The following is a 27,512-nucleotide window of genomic DNA, read 5'->3' as shown; positions in this document are numbered from 1 at the left end:
GATGATTACCATGAGATATTTTTTTTAAAAAACAAGCTATGCAGCTTTACAAAAATAATTATCAGACTCAGGACTTTTAGACTGTAATTGCTCAACTGTTAAGCAGTTACTTCTTGTAGCATGCACTTTTTTGCATTTAATCAGCATTAATTTGATTCTTTGATTCATTAATAAAATTTTAAATTCATTTCTAAACTGGGGTAATTTGATAGCCTGTTTTTTAATGCAGCTGCATGGTGCCCTGCTGAGCAAAAGTCATTGCCCAAAAGCTGAATGTCTAATGATTTAAATAATTTGGTTATTAGTAATCTGGAAAATAGGGAAGAGGACAACTTCAGCCTTATTCAGCATATTTTGTGGTTTTCTGCATGACTCTGCAGATGTTTTGTCAGAACAGGAACGTTCTGGAGTGTGGACAACCAGTAATTCAGTAGTAATTCTGAGACAGCGTGGCTCCTGATGGGACATTTGGACAACAATTAAACAATGTTTAAATGAAATAACAAATTCAAGAGAATTCATTCCTGTTTTACAAAAACATGTAGTAAATAGTTCTGGTAGGTTGGTGTGATACTGTGTGTTGGTGCTATTTTTTTGCAACAGATGATATGTTAATAGCATAGTCTTCCTCAGTCCAGCAATTAGTGTGCTTGGTATTTTAATCTTAAACAAATTGCAGTTTTCATGTGTTAGGGAGCTTAAGATAAACAGCTTTTTGCTTGCAAGAAGTTGAATTAGTGTTTGGTTGGTTTGGGATTTTTTTTTATGTTCTTTTTTTGCCTTCCTGTCCTGCAATTTAAACAGTCTTTTTCACTTCTCATGTTGCACACACAGTAGTTCATTCATTTAACCTATGCAGTTACATTATTTCTCTCCAGTCTCTCTCTCCTCCTGCAGATCAATTTCATTTTTTCCAGTCTTTTTGCACAGTTGTATTTTTTCAGGTCTGTGATGATGAGTATACTGATGCTGTTCTGTCTTGAGTGGGAGAGAAACCCTCTGTGTCTTTCTAGAAGCATGGTGCCCTGAAACAGTCTTTCATTTAGAAAATTTTATCGTGTAAAAGTAGAATAAAGCGCTTGCTTCAGGGGTTTTGGGTATTTCTTCTGTTTATATTTCTCGGGCTGTTGGTTTCTATCAGAGTACCTTCTTTTTTGCAACCACCTGGTATGGTGGACATGGATATATTTGACTGATGCACTGTAAATGCAGATGTGTTTTTGCTGCTACCTGTCCACCTGGCTCCAATTCTAAATTTGTTGATTTTTTTTTTCACTGCTGAAGAATGCTTTTATATTTGTAAAGGGTGCTTTTATATTTGTAATTACGGAACAGAATTCTATTCTTTAGATCACTTGTGGAGTTGGTAAAGAGACCTTATCCTTTTCTTCATTGTAGTTGCATCATCCCTCCTTCTTCAGCTGCCTGGTAAAATAATATGCATATATAGGCTATTCTTCGTTATCAAATCATTCATAGAACGACTCTATCCCAGCAGGATTCTTGTGAAAGCCCAATTATGTCTGTTTATTCATTATGAGAGCACAAATACTAGTAAGTCATTATTTAAATTTCATTAGCTGTTTAAGTTCATGTGAAACGTAAAAATACCAGTCGAACAAAGCTGATGACAAATTTAGCTTATGATCAAGAACAGGGTCAAGAGGATTGGTACTATCACAATGAAACCTTAGGAGAAGGAATTTCTGAGTTCTTATTCCTTGGTATGACTTGATTACAGAGGCATGATATTAAGAATATTTTATGCATAAATACTGCCAGCACTGGGGATTAGTGTGGTGTGTCTTTTTATTCTTCCAAATTTTTTTGTGTTATATGGTGTTCTGTCTTAGTAAAACTATTCTCTCCTTGATAAATAAACAATGTTGGGAAAGGAAAAAAGGAGCTGATAAGGGATCTCCTCAGCATACCTGCAAGATGAGGTAGATGTGCTCAAATATAAACTAGTCAGACTCATGAGCATTAGAGAGGCTGAGATGGGAGATAAATCAGTGGAGCCAGGTTCTGTCCTCCCAGCAAAAGAAATGTGAGTACCCAGTAGATAACTTCCGGACCAGAGTGACCTTGTACCTTCCTCCAGGCAGGACAGTCTAAATGAAAGGGATGAATGGAAGCACGTATGTCGCAAGGGCAATAGGAGAGTGCCTTCCATGCCTGTCCTTCCTCCCCAAGATCCTCTGAGCAATATATACGAAGCCCTACTACAAGGGGACCAGCCAGATAATGAGACGGCTGATAGAAAAATTACTCCTGAGGTTGTGTTCCCTAGGACAAGACCCCCTAAGCAAACCATCAAAACAGCCTCTGTTAAGAAGAAAAGACAGGTCACTATCTTAGGGGATTCCCTTCTGGAGGGAGCTGAGGACCCTATCTGTAGGCCAGACCCTTTACATAGGGACGGCTGCTGCCTTAAGGGAGCTTCAGTTAGGGACTTGACAAAGCAACTCTCAACCTTGGTCAGGCACACGGATTATTATCCACTTTTAATTTTCCAAATAGGTAGTAATGAAATACATAAAAGAAAACTGAGGACCATTAAGAAGGATTTAAGGGCCCTGAGATGCATGGTACAAGAATCTGGAGCACAGGTAGTGTTTTCCTCCGTCATTCCTACTACAGGGAATGGGTAGGGATGGAATGAGAAGAGCCAGGAAATTAATACCTGGCTCAGAACATGGTGTGAGAAATAGAACTTTGGTTTCTTGGACAATGGGCTGGCTCGAGCATCACCAGCCTTGCTTTCTAGGGATGGGGAGCACTTATCCCCAAGGGGCAGAAGGATACTGTCAAAGAAGCTAGCAGGGCTCATTAATAGAGCTTTAAACTAGATAAGAAGGGGGAGGGGGACAGGGTCAGGCTAGATGAAAAAAAGCCTGGGTGTGGTGGTCAAGTTACTGAGGGATGGTGTGCTGGCAATGACCTCTGGTCAGCCACCCTACTTAACCAGGGGGATAGTGTGCTAATTTAGGGTAGAGATGTAACTACTACTGATGGGCTAGGTAACTTAACCAGCTGTCACTTGGGAAGCAAGGCTTCCCTTAGGAGTGTAACAAGATCAATAGACCAGCTGAAGTGCATCTACACCAATGCACGCAGCATGGGCAACAAACAAGAGGAATTAGAAGTCCTTGTAACTAAAGGAGACTATGATGTGATTGTCATCACAGAAATGTGGTGGGATAATTCAGATGACTGGAGTGCTGCAATTGCTGTTAAAAACTATACAGGTGTGACAGGCTGGGTAGGAGAGGAGGTGGGGTAGCCCTGTATGTCAGAGAATGCTTTGACAGCCTGGAGCTAGAGTATGGTGAAGGCAGGGTTGAGTGTCTCTGGGTAAAAATCAGAGGAGCATGAAATCAGGGAGGTATAGTAATGGGAGTCTACTACAGACCACCTGACCAGGAGGAGGAAGCTGATGGGTTGTTCTTAAACAACTGGGAGAAGTCTCACAATCACCAGCCCTTGTCCTTATTGGGGACTTCAACTTACCAGGTGTCTCCTGGAAACAATACAGCAGGGAAGAAGCAGTCTAGCAGGTTCCTGGAGTATTTGGAAGACAACTTCCTGACCCAGCTGGTGAATGAACCCACTAGGGAAGGTGCCCTGCTGGACTTGTTGTTTGTAAACAGCGAAGGCCTAGTGGGGGATGTGAAGGTTGGAGGATGCTTGGGGCATAGTGATCATGAGCTGATAGAATTCTTAGTACTGGGAGAAGTAAGGAAGGGGAAACACCAGAACAGGCACCTTAAATTTCCGTAGGGCTGACTTTGGACTGTTCAGAAAGCTGCTCTGTAAGATTCCATGGGAGGCAGCCCTGGAGGGCAAAGGAGCCCAAGAGGGTTGGTTGCCCCTCAAGAAGGAAATCTTGGTGGCACAAGAACAGGCTGTCCCAGTCTGTTGGAAGAGGAGTCAGTGATGAAGGAATCCAGCTTGGCTGAGTAGAGATCCAGAAAGATATTTGGGAAAAGAGGGAAAAATATGAGCTTTGGAAGAAGGAGCAGGTGTCTTGGGACGACTATGGGAATGTAGTGAGATCATGTAGGGAGAAAGTCAGAAGGGCTAAAGCTGAACTGGAGCTCAAACTGGCCAGTTCTGTAAAAGATAATAAAAAGTCCTTCTATAGGTACATTAACAGTAAGAGGAGGGTCAAGTAGAATCTCCAGCCCCTATTGGATTCAGAAGGAACCTTATTGACAAGGGATGAGGACAAGGTTGAAGTCCTTAATTCCTTCTGTACCTCAGTCTTTAATAGTAAAGATGGATATTCCCTGAGTACTCATCCTCAGGAACTGGCTGAGAGGGAGGGGAAGAATAACAAAATTCCCATGGTTCAGGAGGAAATGATTAGTGACCTACTTGGCCAGTTAGATACCCACAAGTCAATGGGGCCAGATGGGATTCACCTGAGGGTGCTGAGAGAGCTGTCAGATGTGCTTGCCAAACCCCTTTCCATCATCTACCAGAAATCCTGGCAGCCTGGGGAAGTTCCACTCGACTGGAGGCTGGCAGATGTGACACCCATATATAAGAAGGGCCGGAAGGAGGATCAGGGGAACTACAGGCCTTTCAGCCTGACCTCAGTCCCGGGGAAGATGATGGAGAGGGTCATCTTGGGAGCTTTCATGCAGCACATGTGTGATGGCCAGGGGATCAGGACTATTCAACATGGGTTTACAAAAGGTAGATCCTGTCAAACTAACGTGATCGCCTTCTGTGACAAGGAGACCTGCTTAATGGACAAGGGGAAGGCTGTGGACGTGGTCTACCTGGACTTCAGTAAAGCCTTTGACACAGTTTCTTACAGCATTCTGACTGAGAAACTGGCTGCCACTAGCCTGGGCAGGTGGACCCTCTGCTGGGTTAAAAACTGGCTGGATGGCCGGGCCCAAAGGGTGGAGGTAAATGGAATAAAACCCAGCTGGAGGCTGGTCACGAGTGGTGTCCCCCAGGGCTGTCTTGGGTCCAGTTTTGTTCAACATCTTTATCAATGACCTGGATGAAGGGATTGAATGCTCCCTCAGTAAGTTTGCAGATGACACTAAAGTGGGAGGAAGTGTCAGGGCCTGGAACAGCCTGCCCAGAGTGGTGGTTGAGTCACCTTCCTTGGATGTGTTTAAAAAAAGGGTAGGTGAGGTACTTAGGGATATAGTTTAGCTTAGGATGGGATTGGTTGTTCTTGATGATCTTCAAAGGTCTTTTCCAACCTTTTGATTCTGTGATAGTGTAAGGTTAACATTCAGCTTCTACATGGCATATGTATTAGTTTAATTTATATAATGTTTATAGATATAAGCAAAAAGCTATATGAGGAAAAATCTTCTCGTTAAGTAATTGATTGAAGAGGTATCTATAGAAGTAGTTGCTTCAGTATCCAATATTTCCGTCTTCAATTAGTGGTTCCTTGGAGATACAGAATCTACCCTCTTCATGTGACAGCCGTGACTATTTGTAGACCTGATTTAGAAATACCAGTCTGCTGCTGTTACATAGATGTAGTATGTCTTGCATTCCACAACACTGATCTGAAGAGAGATACCTGTTGTCCTGGCTGAACCTTCCACTTTTACATGACGGGGGCTGATGATATCTCTTTTAGTGAAGACACTCCATAATAAGCCCTGTGGTAAACAGTTGTTAAAGTGGTTAAACTCCAGACTGCAGTAGTGTATGCTGTACTGATAAGTGTGTGTCTTATGGAAGTAAAACCAACTGATGTCTTCCAAACCAGAATAGTATGAGTTTTCCAACTAAAAACAAAGGTTGTGATTTTTGCTATCCTATTCCATTAGCATCCTAGTGTTTTAAGCTGAAATGGAAGTTAGCCTAAGCAGTGTCTGATGGGATATTCATGTGGAGGACAGAAACAAAAGCTAAACAACGCTTTTGCTTCCAGAACAGAAATTCTGCTTTGCGATTTTAAGTAAATTGTAACATTTTATTTCTGAAGACATATTTAGATGGGTTGTTTTGTTTGTTGTTTTTCTTTTTTTTTGGTATAGGTTATTAATGCTGCTTTAGCTCTTGCTGCCAGACCGAAGAGTCAAGTTGTGAAAAACAACATGGAAATGTATAGGAGTACATGGGAGAACCACATCCATGTTCTTACAGAAGCTGTGGATGACATAACAAGTATTGATGATTTCCTTGCTGTATCAGGTATGATATTTTTCCCTATCTCATTATTCTTTCCTAGGCTTTGAAAACATTTAATAACATCTGAAAAGGAAACCAATGGAGGATACGTTTGTGTAAGGTATTGTGAAACTGTTGCAGCTGTTCAGAATGTCCCCCACTGCATCCAGTTTCCTGCTGTAAGCAGCCCATGGAGAGCCTTTGTCAGTAATGTCCCTCAGTGGGACCCCACACCACAGGTATTTCTGCTCTGTACAAGGGAAAGCTGAAGAGAACTTGTGCAGACAGCAGAATGGCTGTATTACAGTGGGTACGTTTATCCATACTCCCAGGTTCATTTAGCTCTTTAAGTTTCAAAAACTTCTCTGCAGCTGTGAGAAAATCTTCTGGAGAAGGAAGTGCCTACCAGCGTGCAAACACATGATTGGAGATTCTCACATTACTGTGTAATTTGGTTCCATGGTTAATTCTTATGTTAGACACAGAAATAGGAAATCATGTGGGCTACTTTTTCAAGTTGATGTGTTTAAAAGCACCTCATAAACAAAAAAGATGCAATGTACCATTTCCAGAATTTTCAGTTAAAAATGTATTTGAAGCAAATTGTATGTATAAATCTCTCCACAGAAGAGACCTTTGATAGCAGTAAACAGTATTTAGTGAAGCAGTGACTATCATCAACGTTAAAACAGAAGATGGAAAGCAGTTGTTCTAGTTAAAAGATCCCGATTCTACATTTTTGACTTCTGTTAAGTTAGTGTAACGTGGATTGGAAGGAGTTACTTGTCTCATCTTCATTAAATGTAGTTTTACCTTATGGCCAGCGGGCCTTGAGCTTCCCCATTTTTCTCAGGGTATTTGTGTTGGGCTTAATTCCTTTTATTGGGATTATTTGGTTAATGCAGCAATACAGGAGATTAATAGTTTTGCAGAAATCAGTAGTCTGAAACAATTGTGTGTGAACTCAGCACTGAGTACGTTTTCCCAAAGCTGATGACGAACCTTCCTATTGTTTATAGGCTCTGGGAGAAGAAATTATTTATAATGGAACTATATTTTCTACAGAAGATAGTATTCCACAGCACATGCCAACATGGGCATAGTGGGGGCAGAATATGTCTTTTAAGTAAAAGAGTTCACTGAAAACTGATGCTGTGCTGTCTCAAGAGTGTCAGTCACATGTGAACTGAATGACTGAGTGTGTAGCCTGGACTGCATCTTCTTGGCAAGGGAAGTGATTAGATCCTGTAGGGTTAAAATCATGTTCCAAAATACAGGATACCTGTTTTTAATTACAGTAAACGCACCTTCCCTAGTAGCTCTCACGGTTCAGAATTCTGAGTGGTACAACAAAATTTGTAGACTAAAAATTTATTCTAAATTGCATCTCCACTTGATTCATAGGTGAGATTTTCTTCTGTCAGCTACAAAATCTTCTATTTTGTGGTTTACATTATGTATCTGCTTTTCACACAGTGTCACCAGAGCCTTGGTTGGCAAGTTATTCTGTAAAACCATGTTACTAATGTAAGTTATGCTGGGTTACTAATGATTATAGGGTAAATCCAGTAGTTGGAGCTGCATTTTTAGTCTGGATGTTTTTAAGGTACAGTGTAAGTCCCATTAAAGTCAATGTAAAAGCTTTGTGCAGAGCTCAGTAGCTATGGGTTAGTCCCTATTTTTCCTTGAATCCTGGATGTTATGTTTCTGTCCTTGAAATAAGATGAATGTAGGAGGTACAGCTGAGAGCATGGGAAGGAACAGTGCTTCTAGTGAAACGGTCTCTGTGTGACTGTGCAAGCCGCTTACAGGTATTGGTCTCTTCAGATTTACCTGTCATGAAACTGGATAGGTTAATTTGGGTTTTGTTTGCTTGTTTTGGTTCTGATTTGTTTGTGTTTGTATATTATACTGTGTTGAAAGGAAAACTAGAATTACAGAAAACAAGAAAGAGCTGAAATCAGGTCTTTAGAAGGAAAAAACCCAGTCTGATTGCAAATAGCCAGGTTAAATGATGGTCTGTTCCTTATAAGGGAAGGCAAGAGCTAATGAATTGTATTGTAAATGTTGTTGCAATTATGAACCATTATAAATGATGATACCGTTGTTCATAGATGTTACACTCCTATGAGCAGACAATCGCTCTCAGCTTATTTATGGATACTTTATGTAAAAAAGAATGTGGACATTAGTCTTTATAACCCACTGACATTCAGTTTAAAACTGACTGTCATCCATTTGTCATGATGATAGCAAGTTTTTGGATCCATGTAAGTAAAGTGGAATGTGCTGTTGCATTTTATGCTTGAATTTCCAAGAAACTAGTTTGGATTTGCTTGTAATTTTGTTTACATTGGTACAAGTTAAGTTTTATCCTCAACTCCTGTGTGATTTAGTCTAGGTGATTTTCCTCTGCTGGGGGGGTTGGACTAGCTGATCTTTTGAGATCCCTTCCAACTGCTTTAATGTTCTGTGATTCTGTGAACTCTTCTCTTACTGTCTTGTTCCCCATACAATTAGGCAGAAAACACAGTTTTTCATGTTAATTTTCTGATGTTGATTCTTTTGTGCTCTCTAAAAATCAGAATTTGTGCAGGCCAGAATGTGTTTTTAGTTTCTTAATCCTTCCCTTGGAACCTAGGAATATGTTAAGTCCTTCCAAGCATAATGTGAGACTGTGAGGTACCACAGTGTTAGAACAGAAGTTGCTTTATAATGCAAACCTGTGCCATCAGGATCTACATTTAATTCATGGAAAGCAGCAGAAGATAAGAAGCTATACAACTGCTGAGACGGCAGTTTTCCTGGCTCCAAATGGTCTTATGTCCCCATCACCAGATGCTAAGGGGCCACATATTTTGCTGCCATAATGTTGTAGCATTTATGTGATTTCAGTGCACGTTGCTCAGTATACTGCTAGCAAAAATGCACAGTGGAAAAGAAACAGAACTTAGTAGTTTTCCAAAGGTCTGGTTCTAAGGAAGTAATGTTCTGTTAACACAGAGAACACAGGTATGCAGCTTCTTGCCTTTCCTACTGTTGTATCGTCAGATCTGAAGCTCCCTGCTGCTTCTGCAGTCTCTACGCATGGAAGAGATCTTTAATAGTTGGTTAGGAAGCAGGGTGAACTTTACTGGATGTACAAAATAGTAAAACAGGTGAATAGAATCTCAGAAAATAAAAGACATTAGAAGAGAACTCTGGTAATTGTGTGCTAAAGCATCTTGCACGGAGCAGGGCAAACTTCAAATCTCCTACAGAAATTTAATTTGAAACATCGTCAGTTGTACATGATCCAAATCTTATTTTTTTTCTTTGGTCTTAATTATTACTGCACAGCAAAGCTTAAACAATGCAACACTTACTGGAGTAGATTAATCACTGTATGAAGGATGCTGTTCATCTGAGTCAGAACAGCTAAAGTAGATTGATGTAAATGAATTTTCATATAATGTTTTAGGATTATATAAAAGATGACAAACTTCAGAATAATACTAATGGGTATCGTGTCTGTACTTTGAAAAGAGATTAACTTAATTTACATGTAATTAAATTGATGGGGTAGATATTGATAATATGCATCTTTAAAAAACTTGTATAGGTTTTTTTAAAAGATTTCATGTTTAATTTTTCAGTTGTGAAAAACTCATTCTTTGAGAAGTAGAAAGGGGAGCTCTGTGCCTTCCTAAAATTGAAACCACCACACTACTAAGATGACATGTATGTCCATGTTGATGTTCCTTAATGTGTGTAAAGGCACACGCAGTCATACATATCTGGGCTCTGTGAATTATTGCCTGGCTTTTCTAAGCTGATGATGCTGACTGCAGTGAGGACTTCTGGGTGGGCACCCTGTGGTAATGCAGTAGTTGTGTTGTGGTTAAAATACACATTTGATTTGTAATTGTTTGCTTTAAAACACGTCGAAAACCCGAGCAACTGAAAGTCACAGGAGCGCAATGTAATTTGATTCAAAAGTAACCGCAATTAGCACTATTGTAAAGCTCTTCTGTTTTCAAGTACTACAGTATATCAAACATTTAAGTAGATGGAAAGGAAAAAGTTTCTTTTAATATACATAACAACATATTTAAAAATATTTAAACCTTAGATGTTTCAGAATTCTCTTCAAAAAGTTAGCCGCCGCTTTACTTAAGAATGCAGCCACCTGTTTTTACTGGAATGGGTGTACATTTGGAAGCCCTGAAATAGCCATGTGATAATCCTTCCCCTTCTTAGGTGTCAGTCTGGTATCGCTGAAGCAGCATGGGGGAAACTGTGTAGTACTAAAACAGTTGTTGAAAACTTTGATAAGAGGGCCCTGGTGGAAACCTCCTGGATCATTTGATTCATTGTTGACTGACTTTCATGTCAGCTAAGTTTCTGTTTGGTAATTTTATTAAAGCTGTTTTGGGTTTTAAGTGCTATTTTGGTTTTGAGGTTTTTTTTACATCCCTTGGAAGAACTGTGTGAGATGGACTTCTGTGTCCCAACTCTACCTGCCTTCATTCCATGTGCTCCTTGCAGTTTTTCTGGTTATTGTGTGATTGATTGCAGAAGTTTGTTGATACGAGTTTGCTACGGTTCTTTCTTCTCTCCTTCCCCTTAGCCTCATCAGTACAGTTGATTTCACTAAGTAGTTCTGTTAATCTTACCAAAGTTTACCCACAGAAGTTATGGAGTTGTAAGTCCTTCCTTACAGTTAGTTCCCTCTAATTCAGTCAAGCCAGCCTTTGTTACAAAGCATAATCTCTGTTCTTAACAGAATCAATTCTGAAATGATTTTTAAAAAAAATAAAACAAAATCTTATGAGCATTACTTTTTCAAACTACAGCTGAATGTACTACTAAGCTTAAGTTAGTATCTTTTTTTATTTTTATTCTTCCTTCCATACTCTTTTAGGTACGTGGGACAAGCATTACTTGTTCTTCTTGTTCTGATTCAGTCTCTTTTTTTCTGAATACAGAAAAAGTTGTTGAGATTAGCCTAATAAAAAAAAAAGAATTCTCCCCTTGATCTTCCAGTCTGATGTATGTCCTATTGGTAGCTAGGTTTTCAATAACTTTTGAAGTTTGTGGTTTCCAGTCTGTGACAGATCCCCAGCATTATCTGATTTTGTACAGTAAAAGCAGGTATCTCCTATACTTCTCCTAAATGACTTTGTTGTATTTTTTAAGAAATACACACAATCCTTTCAGTTCCTCTGACTTTTGACATCCCTAGCATGCTAAAATTCACATATTCTTCCTTTTCTCTGCCCTGTAGCAGTCAGTAAGTCTGCTGTTGAACTGTTGTTCTTATCTAGTGTCACATTCTGTATAAATCCATTGTTAGAAATAACTTTATGCTGCCTGTCCTTTTTTGTTTCATCATACTCATTTATCCAGGATTCTCACAGTCTTCCCAGTGCTGTTTTTTTTGGTTTTTTTTTTGTTTTTTTTTTTTTCTGGGACCTTAAATTATCTGAAGTAATAATTTACACTAGGGGTTACAGCCTGAGGATGGAACAGATAAAGATGTGAAGGGGAGAGCAACACCTTTCTAGTACATTTGGAGGAAAGAGAAAGCTTTGTCTTTTAGTTAGTGTAAAGCCTCCTTTCTTTGTTTTGAAACAGAAGCAACAAAACTTCAAGGTGAAAACAGCTTCAGAATTAACTTAGGTTATTTGATTACTTTTTCAGAGAGGATTCTGAGCACCAGAGGTAATGAACATAATTCGCCCTGCCCTCTTCTGTGCATTCTGTCAGCTAACACGGTTCTTATAGGATCTGTGTGATGACTCACACTGATTGTCACAGATCAGTGATGAAATCGGATCCAAACTAATGTTGCAGTCGTTCCAGCTTCAGGCACTCTTCTGCTGATGAATTGAGGGCTGAGAGGGAAGGAGGTGTTAAAATGTGTTATTCTTTGTGTTGGGGTCAGGTTGTGCTGGAAACACACTGAATGATTTCTTCACTTCTTGATATATATATTAGATATTTCATAATTGTGGAAATTGTTAAAGAATGGAGTTCCATAACTGCATTGGTCATGCCGTGGAGAAGCACTTTATGAGAAACATATTAGCTAATATAAGGGAAAACATCTGTTCACAGGGTTTGTTTGTGACGTGTGTTCATTAGCAAGTTTTTTAATCGTTCTGAGCTTACTCCTTTTATCTGGAGTGACTGAGAAATGTTGATTTTTCTTTTATGTAGTAACTGAGTTTATTTTCCACAGGTTAATTGCCAGAAGGTTTGGCTGGTAAAAAGAATTGCCCGCCCCCTCCTTTCCTGCTTTGTTTTGACTCGGGTAGCAAATTCTGGACAGGATACAACTGGAAGGAGAATGAAGAATATATGTGAAAGGTTTTTTAGATATGTCATGCCTTCCTGCCAAAATACAGGTTCTAGTTCCTACGGAATAATCTGTCCGTCCCTGCACTTATTCAGTGCTTGGAAGCAGACGGTATTATTGTGCTCTTTGTGCCATTGCTGGAGAAATGCGCCGTATGTGTTAGACCAAGTATTTTTATCCTTTACACACTACAAACTTCCACAACTAGTCCTTGCAGTATGCTAATGACACCAGTGTTACTGAATTGTGATACTAACATTGCCAAAAACTGGAAAATCAGTTTGGAAATCAGCCTTCTCTCTGATCTCTACTCTGATGATCATCTGGGATTTTGCATGTGAAACATTGCTACGGGCATAAGCCTAGATGTGGCAAAAACTCTGTGTAGAGGTGCCATTTATAATTAAGTTAATTATAAATAGATAAAGGTAAATGGTAGAACATTCAGATGGGCTGAAACTGTCTCGAAAGTTTAGTGGAAAAGACTCTCTAAATTGTCCAGCTGCCTTTTGAAAATGACTACTCCAATTCTGGAAAATCCTGTTCACTTTTACTTTTTTTACTATTGTATTCCACTGAAAGTTTTAGATGAACTGGGGAACTTATTGAATGCCAACTACTGCAATTCAATTTAAATTTTTGAAAGGTTATAGCCAATGATTTTAAGTTTTTTTCAAACAATTTTCTGTGTGATTTTTTTTCTCATTTTATTCCTAAATCACTTCAGTTCCATAGTATTGTGCATGCCCATTGATAATTTCCCATTCCATTCCCCTTCAACTGCAACATTGTCTTAATTTCTTGTCTTTGAAACTTAACTTTTGAAAACTTCTAGAATCTTCCTCCCTCATTCACTCTCATTCTAATTAAAAAAAAAAAAAACCGACACAAAACCAACCAACCAGAAAAAAATACACCAAAACTTATGCAACATTCTAGTACATTGCAGGTAAGGCTGTAAAACTTTAATGTTTTATCTGCTGATGTAGTGGAACCACTTGCAAACAGAAACAGTGCATGACAGCTCTGCTTTGTTGTATTTCTTTTTTTTTTTCTCCAGATGCACTGTGTTCTGGTTTTATTTTGTGATTTAGAAATGAATGTTATCTTTCATCTTTCTGAACACCTACACCAAGCTTGCATTAAGGAAGGTGCTAATCTGAGGTTATTCCAGTTCAGGTACTTCTCAAGGCAGAAATAACTTCTGCTTTACTAGTCACTTGTTGTTTGCCAAGATACAAAGCTGTACTTAAGCCATACACAAACTTGGGTCTAATTTGGTCCAATCAGATTGATATTTTATTTTGTTGTCTTGGAGGTTTTGCCTTTTTCCTCTGGGTTATGTCTTTCTCTTGGGCTTTTTTTTGGCAATTTAAAATAACTGCTGTCTTAAGAGGAGCAAGTACAATGAGTGGAATCCTTCCCTTGCAGAACAGCTTTGTTAGAGACCACCCAGTAGATTTGAAGGAGCATTGCTGAAGAAGTGACTTCTTTCCTTCCTATATCTGCTAGCAAATAGTTAGGCATGCTATATGGAGAGTGAGGACTGTTGAAACATCTCAAACTTTGCTAATTAAGATATTTACAGTAACTTTCCTATTGTAGTACTGTAACAAAGTACTATGAACTTGTCAGAGCCATAAATAATACGAAGGCAGTTCATGCATCACTGCTGTCACAGGGGTGGCTGCATGTTTGTATGTATGTGATTGAACTACTGTGGCTGAAGCGCTCTCATTTCCAACTTTAATTACTCTCAATTTGTGGTAGTTGGACTTCACCTGTGACTGTTGTAACTGAGCAGATGGGTAATATATGAACCCAGAACACTGTTTTGGTGAGATGGTTTCTATTAATTGTGGGTACTTTTTTATTAATCCCTAAAGGAAAGCAAAACAAGGCTGTTACGGGGGGTTTTTTTGTTGTTTTTTCTTACTTGGAAGAAAGATCATTAAAAGCATAAAATGAGTTCATGCCATATCAAATGTAATAAGTGAGTATGTTTGTCTTCAGCTTAGAAGTACTCTGCTGTGTGCTGTAGTAGAATGAAATCCATCTGTGGAAATGGCCTGTGACCATCAGAGGTCTCTGTCGCTGTAGCTAGATTTAGTGGTCTCCTGCAATTCCAAGGTGCTGTTGGATGGTGTGTGTATTTGCCTTAAATTCCACATGCAGGTTTCATTTTAAAATCTTGGGGACCTCATAGCTATATTTATATCCCACTTACCTGTGCAAAGCATTCTTCTTCGTTCTCCTAACTGCCAGCCACAGAATCTTGGGCCTGTTGATTCTACTGCCATGGAAAAATCCATCTTGCTCTTTGTCCCTCATGGTTTCTGCTGCTGTGCAATGTAGGAGGCCTTAGAGCCTACATAGAAGGACTTCTTCCTGGGAGCGTCCTGAGTGTCAGTGCAGTCTCATTGCTCCTGGGTTTATTGCCCATTTCATGGGTAAACAGTGTTTGTTGCCCAGTCGCTCCTGTATATGTGATTTGGATCATAGTCAAAAGGTTTGTTCCTTTTCTGGAAGAAGGGAAAGCCCTTGTTCTGTTTGCCATCATACTGCAATATAAATTGCATTCACATAAGAACACAAACAAGAGTCTGGAGTTTCTTACTAAATGCTCTTAGTTTAAAAAAACCCACCAAAAAACCCCACCTCAACTCAAACCTGAATGACCAAACATGCTAGTTATGGGAGGGAGAATGTTCTTTTTACTGTTTATTATAAAGAAAAGCATTGTAATGCCCATGGAATAATACCATCCATTTGTTCTCTATGGATACTGAAAAGCTCTTGTTCAGTAAGGACATTGGGTTTAAGAGGTATAAGGTGCTCTGTGGTGTTTGTTTGGAAAGTTGAGATTGTCCTTCTTTTAACCTTGTAACGTTGCTACATCTTTTATTATGTTGAAAAAAATATAAAAACTGCACTTGATGAATAGCACTCAAATACAGCAAATCATGAGGCCAGGGCTTGGTCTGCAAGTATTTATTGTAGTGACTTCAGACTCTGTCAGTCTTGTGTTTCAGATTACTTTGGGCAGTTAACAATCATTAAGATGGCAGTCTGGATGGTTGAAGTCACTCAAAATAAACTGTAAAATATACTGTAAATACTTGGACAAGGGGAATGGGAATGATTCAGATGTCTGGCTTGCTTATCTCTCTTGATATAATTAGTTTTCCATTGATGGTTCAAAGTTCTGTTTCAGTTTATAACTATTTTTCCAGTCTGTGTAGCATGTTTACAGATGAATGCATCACAGACATTGCCAATTATAGAGTCCCTCTTAGCATAGCTATGTGGAGATAGGGGAAAAAACCCAAGATGCTATTCAGAGACTTAAGATTAAATTTAATCTTTTCATAATGGCTTCTTGGCACGTGCAGTAGCAAAATACCATGCCATGCTTTTTGAAAGGGAATAAAAATACAAATCTAAGTAGAGATGTATGTGTTTGTTTATGGTGAAAGGGTATTCAAACAGGAAGGCAAATTATATAGTGGGTTTTTCAGTGCCCTCATTACAAGTTTGTCTGGCCTGACTGTGATATGCTTCAGGATAAATATGAGTTCGCTGAGCTAAACAGTCAAGCTTCATGACACTCACCTGGAGTATAAGAAACTGGCTTTGAATATTTCCCTTTTTGATGAAGACTACAGGCTTTCTGTGTGTGTCAGTGAGCGTGCAGAGTTTACTTTGGCCAGTAGAGCTTTCATCAGTTTAATGACCCACCTGAAAACTCTGTCAAAGCTGTCATATGACACTGTCCTTGTGGAGCATATCCTCTACTAGCTCTTATTCTTGCTTTTAACCTGTTTGTCTTCCATGACATAAAGTAACTGTTATTTCAACCACTTTGAGATTTATTTTGTAAAGAAGCTGAGTTTGTTGCTTTGTTTGGGTTTTTCAGTCCTGCTGATTACTGAAATGGATGTTTTTAGGTGGAAGTAAGGACAGGAACTGTTTGCAGCATATAAGATGTTGGCATATGGATTATGGTGGTGTAGTAAAACCTTTTTTCTCTATTGCCAGGTCTGCTCTGTGAAATCCTATCATTATTTAACTTTTTAATCATAATTGAGCTAGTGTGATTGTAGAATTTTCTTCATTTACTTTAGAAATGTCTATGCTTACTAGCAGTAACTAATTTATGGCTCAGTATTTTATATTTTTAGGACTGTTTTACCACTGTAAACATGAATTTGAGTTAATCAACATTGCATGTGGTCTGTTTTTACTGACTGATCTCTTAGTACTGTGATAGCCATCTTCGGTTCTTTGTCATGAGCTTTGACTATCCCAAATAAGAAAAGGCAAAACAAAACGTCCCTTGGTACTTCAATGCTCCCTTTTTCTATTACTCCTGAAACTTAAGTGCCAATCTCTGTGGAACCGATGGCTTATGTAACTATAAGAACCTATTACTATCCCTTGTTTTGTGTTTGTAAGGAATGTGGAAGACGGAGGAAAATCTGTCAACATATCCCATGGAATCTTAGGCTTGTCTAGGAATAGGAGTTGCAAGACCCTTTTGAGATCTGTACGGCAATCCAGTCTATCATTATCAAATGGATCGCCCCACTGTTTGCTGATGCTTTAAAAAAAAAATAAATCTCCAGTCCGTGATACACAGCTTTCTGCTCTCCAAGGATCTTTTGACTCTTTTTAATTACATATTTGGTTCTCTCTCTGTTCTATTTTATGTAAAAGTTTCTACCAGTTTGCTCAACAGAGAAATATTGCACATATATTGTTTCTCTTTCCCCTCATTCCCACAAAATTCCTTACAAGTTATCACCATAGACATTTATCTAGAGTCTGTTATCACGGTTAAGAACTTGATATCTTACATCTCACAACTTGTAGTTCAATTTGCTTTCAGTTTCCTTTAGATGAATGTCTTGTTTGTGGAAATTTGTTGATGCTTCTTGTATCCATTTTGTTAAAATCTGGTGTTGCCTCCTACCTCTCTTTGGTATCCATATTCTTGCCACAGAAGTAGCAAACAGAAGGTGGTACAAGTTACGTGCCACTGCTTGCTTAGACTGAAGGGCAAGCATTATAATGGCGTTATGCTTCTTAGATAATTGATGTACTTGCATGACTTGTTTAGGTGTGCTGTACCCTAGCCACTACATTGGACTGCGCATCACGTGCTCCCTTTGGGAAACCTTCTGGGCAAATGTTGTCCTGTGAAAAGCTGCTGTTTCGAATTCACATACTCTAATTGTATGAATTTTCTGCAGCTATTACTAAAGTTACGGGAATATTGTAGTGGTGAACTTCTCGTATAGCTGTAGAGGATTAAAGTAAATCAGAAGATATGTAAAGACATTCAGTAAATAGGTGGGTCTAAGAAGCTAAGTTAGTGCAGTTCAGCAGTGGATTTAGGAATTTGGATTATTTAAAGTTTCCACCCCTAAACTAACATTTTGTACTGAATTCCTGCTCACTCTTTTTGGAATTCAGTAAATTGTCGCTAAGACCAGGTTGCCTCCAGTATTTGTTTCTCATCACAAGCTTTACAACCTACTGGCATATCCTTTCAGAGTTTTGAAGGATGATGCATTTGGAATTTGCTTTGTATTTGATCTGGTTGGGTTCAGATTTGGCAGCCTTTGGAGCATGGTCTAAGATGCATGCTTTTGATGCAGATTGGGATAAATTTTTGTATGCTTGCTCTCGAACAGCTTGGTTGCTATTAGCGCTGCAGCTGCAGCTGTGGCAGTAGCTTTTAATGGTTTTGTGCAGCTTTGCAGTAATTGATTACTTGGTTTTTGTAATGAGGCCTACTGGAAGCATACACAAGTGTGCTAAAAAGTGGTGTCTGAATAAACATGAGAAGGAAGATTTTTGATCAGTGGCACTGAGTTTAAAGTGACGATGCTACCTGGGTGCAGAATGTTCCTGTTCTAGGATGTGATACAAAAACCTTTATCTGAAACTTCTGGTGTGTGCCAGGTTGGCCAGCCAGGCCAGCATGCAGCATGCCAAATGCATGAGTTCTCTTTCAAAACTCAATTTGAGGAAACAGATATATACACGTGCACAAGATGGCAATGCTGATTGTTAAATGGGATGGTTTCTCTTAAGATCCCCTCTTGTGAGCTTGATAGCAAGCAGTAGGACACTAAAAGGGTTTTCTTGGTGATCAGAAGACAGGCCTTTGGAAGCCCCAGCTTGTTGTGCCTGTTCCCCACAAAGCTAGGAATCCTTAGCACGTGGGGAGGGGAAGTGTAAAATCAAGGAAAGTGCCTATTTCTTGGGTTGCACAAAGCTGTGACTTACGTGTTTACATTTCAGTTGTCACTAAGTTTAGCAGATACTTTAAATTTGGTCCCAGCAATGTGCATGGTAGTATAAGAAAAACTTAAACCAAAGAAAATAAACCAGACCCAAACCTTACCCCCACCAAAACCCCCCAAAAGGCCAAACTGAGGTTGTTCCCACAAATAACAATGTCTGTTGTCCATCATTTGTATGCAAATTGTAAAACCAGTAATTGACTTATTTTGGAACCTGGCTGCAATAAGGCAAATCTACAGAGAATGTTGCTCCACGGTTAGCTGAAACTCCTACATTTTCTAGGGAACAAAAATGTAAACAGTGACAGACAAATTTGGTTTACTGTTCTCTGGCATTATTTCTGACTGTTATCATACTGTAAGTACATATGTTGTACTCTGAAGTAGTTTCACTTCCAATATAAAACTGTGTATGTATGTGTGTGTACACATGTAAACTTGTTCGAGGGCACAGATTCATAGAATGGATTGGGTACGAAGGGACCTTTAAAGGCCACCTAGTCCAACCCCCCTGCAGTGAGCAGGGACATCTTCACTAAATCAGGTCGCTCAGAGCCCCATCAAGCCTGATCTCTAATGTCTTCAGAGATGGTGCCTCCACCACCTCTCTGGGCAACCTGTGCCAGTGATCCACCGCCCTCATATTGAAGAATTTTTTCCTAACATCCAACCTAAATCTCCCCTTTTCAAGTTTAAAACCATCACCCCTTGTCCTATTGCTCCATGCCTTCATGAACAGTTCTTCCCCAGCTTTCCTACAGGCACCTTTCAGGTATTGGAAGGCTGCTATAACATCTCCCTGGAGCCTTCTCTCCAACAAACTGAACAGCCTCAACTCTCTCAGCCTGTCTTCACAGGAGGGGTGCTTCAGCCCTTTGATCTTTTTTGTGGCCCTTTTCTGGATGCACTCCAACAGGTCCATGTCTGTCTGGTGTTGAGGGCTCCAAAGTTGGACACAGTGCTCCAGGTGAGCACTGAGCAGAGGGGCAGAATCACCTCTTTCTGTACTGGCCACACTTCTTTTGAAGCAACCCAGGATACGGTTGGCCTTCAGGGCTGCAGATGCACATTGGGGCTTGTGTCCAGGCATGTTTTAACACATCTTAGGCAGGTGGCATTGTCTGTGTGTCTTTGAGCAACGACCTTCAGTTTACTTATGTATGTATTTATAGAATTGCACCCTTTCCCAAATGCATTATTTTTTTCTACCAGCGTGTACCTTGTCATGAACAGCACTTCCACCTCCCCTGGAAAATACACCTAAAGCAACCCCACCAAAACTAATGTGTTGTTGTGCAGTAAATGAAGTAGAAGGTCAGTGTCCCTAAGAAGTATTTGTAAAGTAATTAAGAGGAGACGTGGCCAAGTCCCGATACCTATGAGGTGTGCTGTAAAATTTAAACGTTCAATATTGCACCCTATACATGGCTCACTGGGATATAAACCTCATGTATGGACAGCAGTGTATTAAACTCAGATTTGCAAATCAGGATTTGTTAGCTAGAGGAAAGTAATAAACTAAGCAAAAATGAAAGGAGGAGAAAGACAAATGGGTCTCTGCAGACTGTGCAACCAGTTCTCTGATTCATCTTCAGTGACATGTTGATAAAAGTGGTGGTGAGAGGGGAAGAACTGATAAGATAGATGAAATGTTGCTGATTAAGTGATTCTCATTTAATACAGTCATTAGAAATATAAAAAATCCTCCTAATTTTTAGTTCTTTACCAACTAATATTTGGGGGGTATTATGACTTTATCAGTGAACCAAATTGGGTTCTGTTCTACAGAGTAGACTTTGAAATAAGCATAGTAATGGAGAGTGAGTTTAATGTCTTGTCTAAAGAAAATGATGGGAAGACAATGGCACCCAGAAGCTAGCAAAGCTAGAGCCAATGCTGACACTCTTGTTTTTCACACAGGCATGCTTAAATATGCAGGGATGGCCTTCCAGGCATGGTTGGTAAGGTAATACCACTGAATCTGTTTGAGACATTAGAAATTGCATTGATTTTGTTGAGAATGTCAGAGGAAACAGAGGGAAGGTCTGCTATGCTAATGATGTGGCTGTGGCTGGGCTGGGCTGTGGAGCCCTAAAATGATACCACCTGAGAGCTTTGGTGGAAAAACTGATGAAATTAGAAGGCAGAATTTTCTTGTTGCAAGCTTGATGCATTGAGAAGTAACTATTTTCAACAGTAAACAGTGCATTTCCAAAGTCTTTTTAATGCTTCCCCGAGGAAAGCTGACAAATTTATCATAGTATAGAATTTGTAATTTTTATAAGGAGGCCTTGGAGTTTCCTCCCCAAAATCATCTCTCTCAATTAAGTGGTTTTGGTGTGTTAATGTCTGCCCTGCCTGTCGGTGGGCCATTATGTCAAACAGAATGCTTAGGTGTTCATTGGATGTTTGGAATAGCAGATATAAAGCTGTTACTGGAGAATGGTATCGTAAAGTCAGTGTTTTCACCTGAACACTTATCTAGGAGTGGCAGATGGCTATTGTCTTTCGACAATATTTTATAGGCATAAATGAAATAGCTACCATTTAACGTTACACGGTCTGCTTTGTCGCATACATTGTAAAACAGGTAATGCAAAAGACCTCCAATTATACACCACTAATCTTACAGAAGGAAATAGATAATAAATTTTCACATTTGTTAATTCCACACACCCCCTCCCACCTCCCAGAGGAAATTAAATATTTCTGAAGGTAATAAATTGACCAAATCCTCCAGCTGATCCAAAGACAGATTTTGAGTATTCCCTAGTAATTGCAAAATTCTTTTATGCTGTTTGGTCCAAACTAGGAAGATTGCCAGCTCTTCATTCTATAGCATCTGCCCTGAATTTAAGTAGGATATCAGCTGCACATTGATTTTTAAGATGGATGCTATAAACAATTTCCCTGTAATCTGGCTAGTTATTTCACCGTTCAAAAGACCGTGATTTCCAGCGAGGGAAGATTGAACCTTAGTGGAAAACTTGGTGTAATTTCTGCATAAACTAATTCCTTTAAATAATCCATTATTTAGAAAACATTGCTTTTGCCATTTTAGATTTAAGGATTTATCATTTATCAAGGTCTTTCTGAGTTTTTAAGAGATATTTTCATGAAGTAAGATAATGTTTTAGCTGGATTTGGATTTTGAATGCAGAATTTAGAAAGCAGCAGTAAATTTTCCATTTCCCAGCCACGGAAGGGCAGAAAACAGATTTATTTATTCCCTGTGCAGGACCAAGTCATATTTCACCTAAGGCAATAAAATTGCAGACTTCAGCTCTTCTCTTTTGGCAGAACAAATTATATGGAAAATTGAATCTCTACTTTCTTATCACTGAGAATACAACTCTTCCTGTCTCTTTTTTCTTTTCCTTTTCTTTCTGTCTTTTTATCTGTCTCCTGTCTAAGCAACTCTGACTTCAAAAGGGGCAGCTGGGATACAAAAGACCAGGGACTTGTGGAGTATTTTGTATATGCAGCGGTCCTCTCTTCTGGTTAAGAGTTCTCCCCCAGTCAATTCTAGTAAACTGCTGGTGAGCTGATAGAGGTGATGTAAATATTGAGGGGTGGGTGCAGAAAAGAAAAAAGCTCTTCCCTTTTGTGGTTCATCTGCTAGAAAAAAAGAAGCTTGAGGTTTCTAAAAGGGAAAGGGAAACTGTCCTGTATTTTTTTGAGGGGGGATGTTCTGATGAGAGTAATAAATGCCTCAGTGATGCATTGTAAATGTGGAGGGAACCATCCCAGACTGAATATAAAGAAAATGGTTTTCCTGTGTATATTATGAACTGGATGCCATATACCAAGGAAAATATGCCATACTTTTTGCCAGGCAAATAATTCTTAATTATCCAGCAGCTAAAGTAAAGTGTGAAAACTAATTACTACATCTAAGATAACAAACTGAGAAGAGAAGTCTTAGGGTTGACAGTTGGTGGCAAATGTTCTGTAGCATTTTATGACCAGATCTGTAAAAGGACCTGCTGATGCAGAGAAGGCGTGTTTCAGTCATTTGCAGAGCCTGGGTATGTCAGCCTTAGCACATGCTCCTTTTGGCTGGCAGTACCTCCTGTTTTTTCTCCTCTATATCACAGAATCATAAAATCATTCTGTTGGAAGGGATCTCAAGGTCTCAGGATCTTACTGCTCACAGCTGGGCCAACACTGGATTCAGGGTAAGAACAGAGACCTCACAACCTCTCTGAGGAACTGTTTGTTATTAGGGTGAACCCCGTTATCCTTGCAGTGATTTCTGCCCCCTGCCATATCCTCACCAGTTTCAATATGGCTGTTACCTCTCATTCACCAGTTGGAGTTAATTAACCTATTTTGCAGAATTAAGGTTACCTGGCAATACTCTTCCATGCTTTGTGTTCACTAAAACATACACTTCTAAAAAGTGATATAGGAAATGAGGCATATGTCTAATGATTAGCTCACATCATGTTGGATATGCTTGGAGGCACCTTCTGGAGCAGTTAAGCAAAGCTGGATGTATAATACAGGTCTGCTGAAGTACTGCTTGCTAGGGAAGAAGAAGGGAGGGAACATTTGCCAGTTCCCACAGTTGTGATCAGGCTCAAGAGATGTACGTGTACCAGGAGAATTCTAATATAAGTAACGTAATGTTGAAGTGTCAGTCTCTCAGAAGCAATCGAGGCAAAAAGGGACTTCCAATCTACTGCTGCGTAGTCTCCTAGTCTGGGCCAAATGGCCTTCTAGTCAGTGTTAATGGGGCTTGCCAAGATCAAGTTGAAGTTGAAGGGGTTTATTCCATTATACTCTGTTAAGCTGAAGTTTTATATTCTTTTTTAAGAAGGTAAACAACAGACTTAGAAGAATTTTACTATGTTAGTTATAGTTCCTTTGGTGAAGAGAATGCTTTTCGGAGAAAATGGCTCTTAACGCAATTAGAGTTACCTAGGTTCATGGCTGAGACATGGCTAGTCTGAGTGAAGTGTGCTATGTATGTTCTGGAAGTTAGTAGCAATTGGGTGGGGGGCATATTGCATGCATGAACTGTGGTTACGGTGATTTCAGAGGATTAAACAGGAATGCTCTATTTCTTCTCCCTCATCGTCGTTTCTTTCATGATCTCCTACCATGTACAATTCATTATTTTTTGTTTCTTGCCCTACAAAGTCAGCATATTGTTACACAGTATTAATGCATAAAAAATTCCGTGTTGTTCCTTACGCTGTCATGGATAGTGTGAGTATGAACTGTCCCCTTTAAACTTAGGAGTCAAAACCGAGCTAATCATTCCCAGATTTTTATAGCCAAAAGAGAGAAATTGGCACCTCTAAGGCCCAAGTAACTTGAACACATTGATCAGTGTGTGTAGAAGATGAGGTAGATTGTCTCTAAAATGCGTATTTTCTCTCAGCTGATGTATCAGTGGCTGACAATGACTAGGCTAGATGAAGAGGCTAGGGGCAAGTTAGTTACATGAGCATGGGCCAACCCTGTGTCTTTCTGGAGGAAAGTGTTTTCTAGGCTATGGTTGGTCTTGTAGGCCAGGATAGAACTGGAGTATGTAGAGAAGTAACCCCTACCCAGCTGGCTAGGTGCATGTTTCTGCTTCTTCTGGCTTCTCTTGATGCCTCTTGCCCATCCAGGTGCCTATGCTTCTCTGCCTTTTCTCTCTCCACATCTTAATCTAGACATCATTCTGGCCTGTATGATTTTACAGTTTTAAGAGAGCCTGGCTCATGTCAAGCTCTGGGAAAGCAGAGAGACTTCAACATGCTGAGAGTCAAGGGTTTGTTTCCTTGTTCATTTCCCCAAGTTCATAGAATACATCTGGATGCTGAATGGGGAAGCTGGCAATCCAGGAACCTCCTGTAGGTTGAATTTTGTGCCCAAGGAGTTGAGGGGAAGAATTGAAGCACAAGCAGCTAGCATCTCAAACCAACCAAATCTTATTGTAACCATGTTAAAATGATTAAGGGAAAGAAAGGAAGCTCAGGAAAGGATTAATACTGCTATAAGGTTCTCACTCACACGGTTAGAGAATTTTTCTGTAGTCTGAAACCTTCATTAGCCAATGAAACTGATTGTTTGAGCTACCAACTCTGTATTAATAGACACTCAACTTTAAGAAGCACTCTTACTTTCAGAGATTCTTATTTGATGGTGACATGGTGGGGGATTTTGTGTTGGGATTTTGGGGTCTGTTTTCCTTTTTAGCTTTCTTGACTTTAAATGTAACATCTTGGAATCATTTGTGCATATGTGAAGGAAAATGAACCTTAAGGAGAGGCTGCACACTCAATCAATAATTCCTTCAACCTAAGGTAAAATCTGAAAGAAATACACACTTCAGTTTGTATTTTCTATGGACAAAACTGCAGTTAATGTTACAGACCACAGGCTGAAGTTTCTAAATTGTATAATAAATTTCTTGTATACATTGTCAGAGTGTTGCTTCTCTTTTCCTTCAGTAGCCATGTCTGGTGTCTTGCACAAATAGTGATAAATCCTGGAGGACTCGAAGTACCTTGCCTTGGGGGGGTGCCTTATCAGTGCCAAGTGGAGTGGAATGGGCATCACCTATCTTTTTCTTCAGATGACATGCAAAAGAAAAGCTATTGATTTTGTCCCAGAGACAGTCTGAGTCATGGCTTTGTCTAAAGACAGCTTTATTATCCAGTGGTTAGCTCAGCTGAGATAGGATTTTTGGCCAGTACAACTAACACCAAGATCCCAAAGGAACATCAGAAGGTACAGTGCACCACTCAACGATAATTGCTGTGGTGACTGTGGCAAGCTGACAATTTCTTTAAACATCTATCAATCCACTGTTACAATTCACTCCTATACTAGACACTGACTCATGACGAAGAGATGGTACATCATCCTAATCTTACTTTCCTGCTTTGGAAAGTAGAATACTTGGATGAAAATCAAAAGTTGATCTAATGCATTTTGTATAAGAGGAGGAAGCATCTCTGAGAAAAATACAAGTTAAAACAGTCTCAGCTGGACTCTCATCGGTGCCGGTTTCTTTCCTTTTCCATTAGATGTGCTAATGTAAATGTAGAAGCTTGTTTGTTCCTTGGGAAAATTAAGTTAAGCCTTGTTTTATTGATTGTGAAGTACCTCATCTGGGAAGGAAGAGCTTCACAACGTTGTGAGAGACTGTTGTCCATGGATATTCAGAAAGGCTGCTGCTGTATAGTACCAGTATGTGGAGACAAGGTCACCTATGCTCATCCAGAGCTCATACTCTCTGTATATTCTGTTATGCTGACAAGAACTTGTGTGGTTTTGACTCAAGTGGGGCATTTGTCAGGTTCTCAACTGACCCCTTAGCTGTGCCAGTATAGGGAGGAAAAGATGTATGTCTGTTCTAGTGCAAATGTCTGTTTTCGTACAAGGCATAGGGACAATATGCAGTTAATAAAATCTGCATCCATCTTCGTCTTCTCTCAAGCATGTTATCTGGAAGGGTATATGTCGTGTCCCACAAGGTGGGCAAACTAGGGCAATTCAGACTAGACTCCCTTGCTTTCTAAACTCTTCCTCAGAGAGGAATCTTGGTGTGGGTGGACCCTATCCTTCTTTCAGATCTGTCTGTCCTGTCTCACAGATTGGTATACATAGAGTTACCCTTTTCTACCTGCCCCAGGGCTAAGTTAACCCTCTCTTAGCTATTCTCTTTTAATGACTTCAAGACCAGTTTCTGTAATCCTCTGTGTGGTACTCAGGACTAACACAATCCAAGCAAAGCACAACTTTATTAAAAGTGAATATGATTACGAAGCTTGCAAACAAACCCACACCACACTATATAATTGGAGCAACTGATTACAGTTAGTAAAACTTAGCAAACTTTGAAATGCTGTTGTTACTGTGTGTACTCTTAACGATGTTAGAAGTTGAGAGAGAGAGAAAATGAGAAAATACCACTACCTGGGGATCCAGTGTTGATCAGCCTAAAGTTGTAGTCCTTGGATGGTGGACGCATGCCAGATGTCCCCAAATCTGCGTCTTTTGTGCTCCCTGGCCCCAGCCTTCTGGGGGAGCCTGGCATTGCTTGTGTAGACTCAGCACTGAGTTGTAGTGTTCTGAAGATGAGTTGGTGGGGAACAGGAGACCCAGGTTGTCATTTGACACACACACACTCCCACACCCCCCACCACCCAGACTGATGGAGCAGTGACCCTGTTCAGGGGCCTCATATAGGACTTTAGCCAGAAGGCACTCTGCTTCCACAGGGCCCAGCTGGCCTGTCCCAGTTCCTTATCAGATAATGCCAGGATCCTGTTTGTCAGGGTGGCTACTGAATGAGGGGCTGCCCTTGCAGGGACACTGTCCAGATGGTTTATCAAATGAGGAAGCGTAATGTCCAGTTTGTCAAAGCGGCTGCTGGAGATCAAAAATCTACAGGTCCTCACAGCTTATGGAGAACAGGGCCTCTAGTCCACCACCCCACATATGTTTGCAGGATCAAAGCCCCTTGCGAGGTGAGAGCCAGTCCACTGAACGTTACCCTGCCTCTGCAGGTTCTGTTACCTTGCAGGGCAGGTTGTTTGGGACAAACCATGCATTGCAGTTCCTGGGAAATAGTATTTGGAGCAATACAGTATATCACATTCTAATTTATATTCCCTGGTAAATATTACAGGTTTTGGCAGTAAAATTTTTAGAGGACGTAGAAGTAGTCTGACCAGTTTGGAAGGAAGCAGCTAATTGGCATCTTG

At 39.8% G+C, this 27,512-nt stretch overlaps 1 protein-coding gene across 1 annotated transcript in view; it reads left to right on the top strand.

The window, feature by feature from the left end:
* Positions 1-27,512, top strand: part of CTNNA3 (catenin alpha 3) — a gene marked incomplete at its 3' end in the record, with an annotated part of 494,076 nt that overhangs the window by 367,278 nt on the left and 99,286 nt on the right. The window contains exon 10 of the mRNA XM_084264912.1: positions 6,021-6,177. Within this exon, the coding sequence (XP_084121038.1) occupies positions 6,021-6,177 (157 nt within the window). The remainder of the gene's footprint in view (positions 1-6,020; positions 6,178-27,512) is intronic.

This window comes from Gallinula chloropus (assembly GCF_964237585.1).
Source record: "Gallinula chloropus genome assembly, chromosome: 5".
In the NCBI taxonomy this organism is placed as follows: domain Eukaryota; kingdom Metazoa; phylum Chordata; class Aves; order Gruiformes; family Rallidae; genus Gallinula; species Gallinula chloropus.
This window is presented reverse-complemented; position numbering and strand designations above follow the sequence as displayed.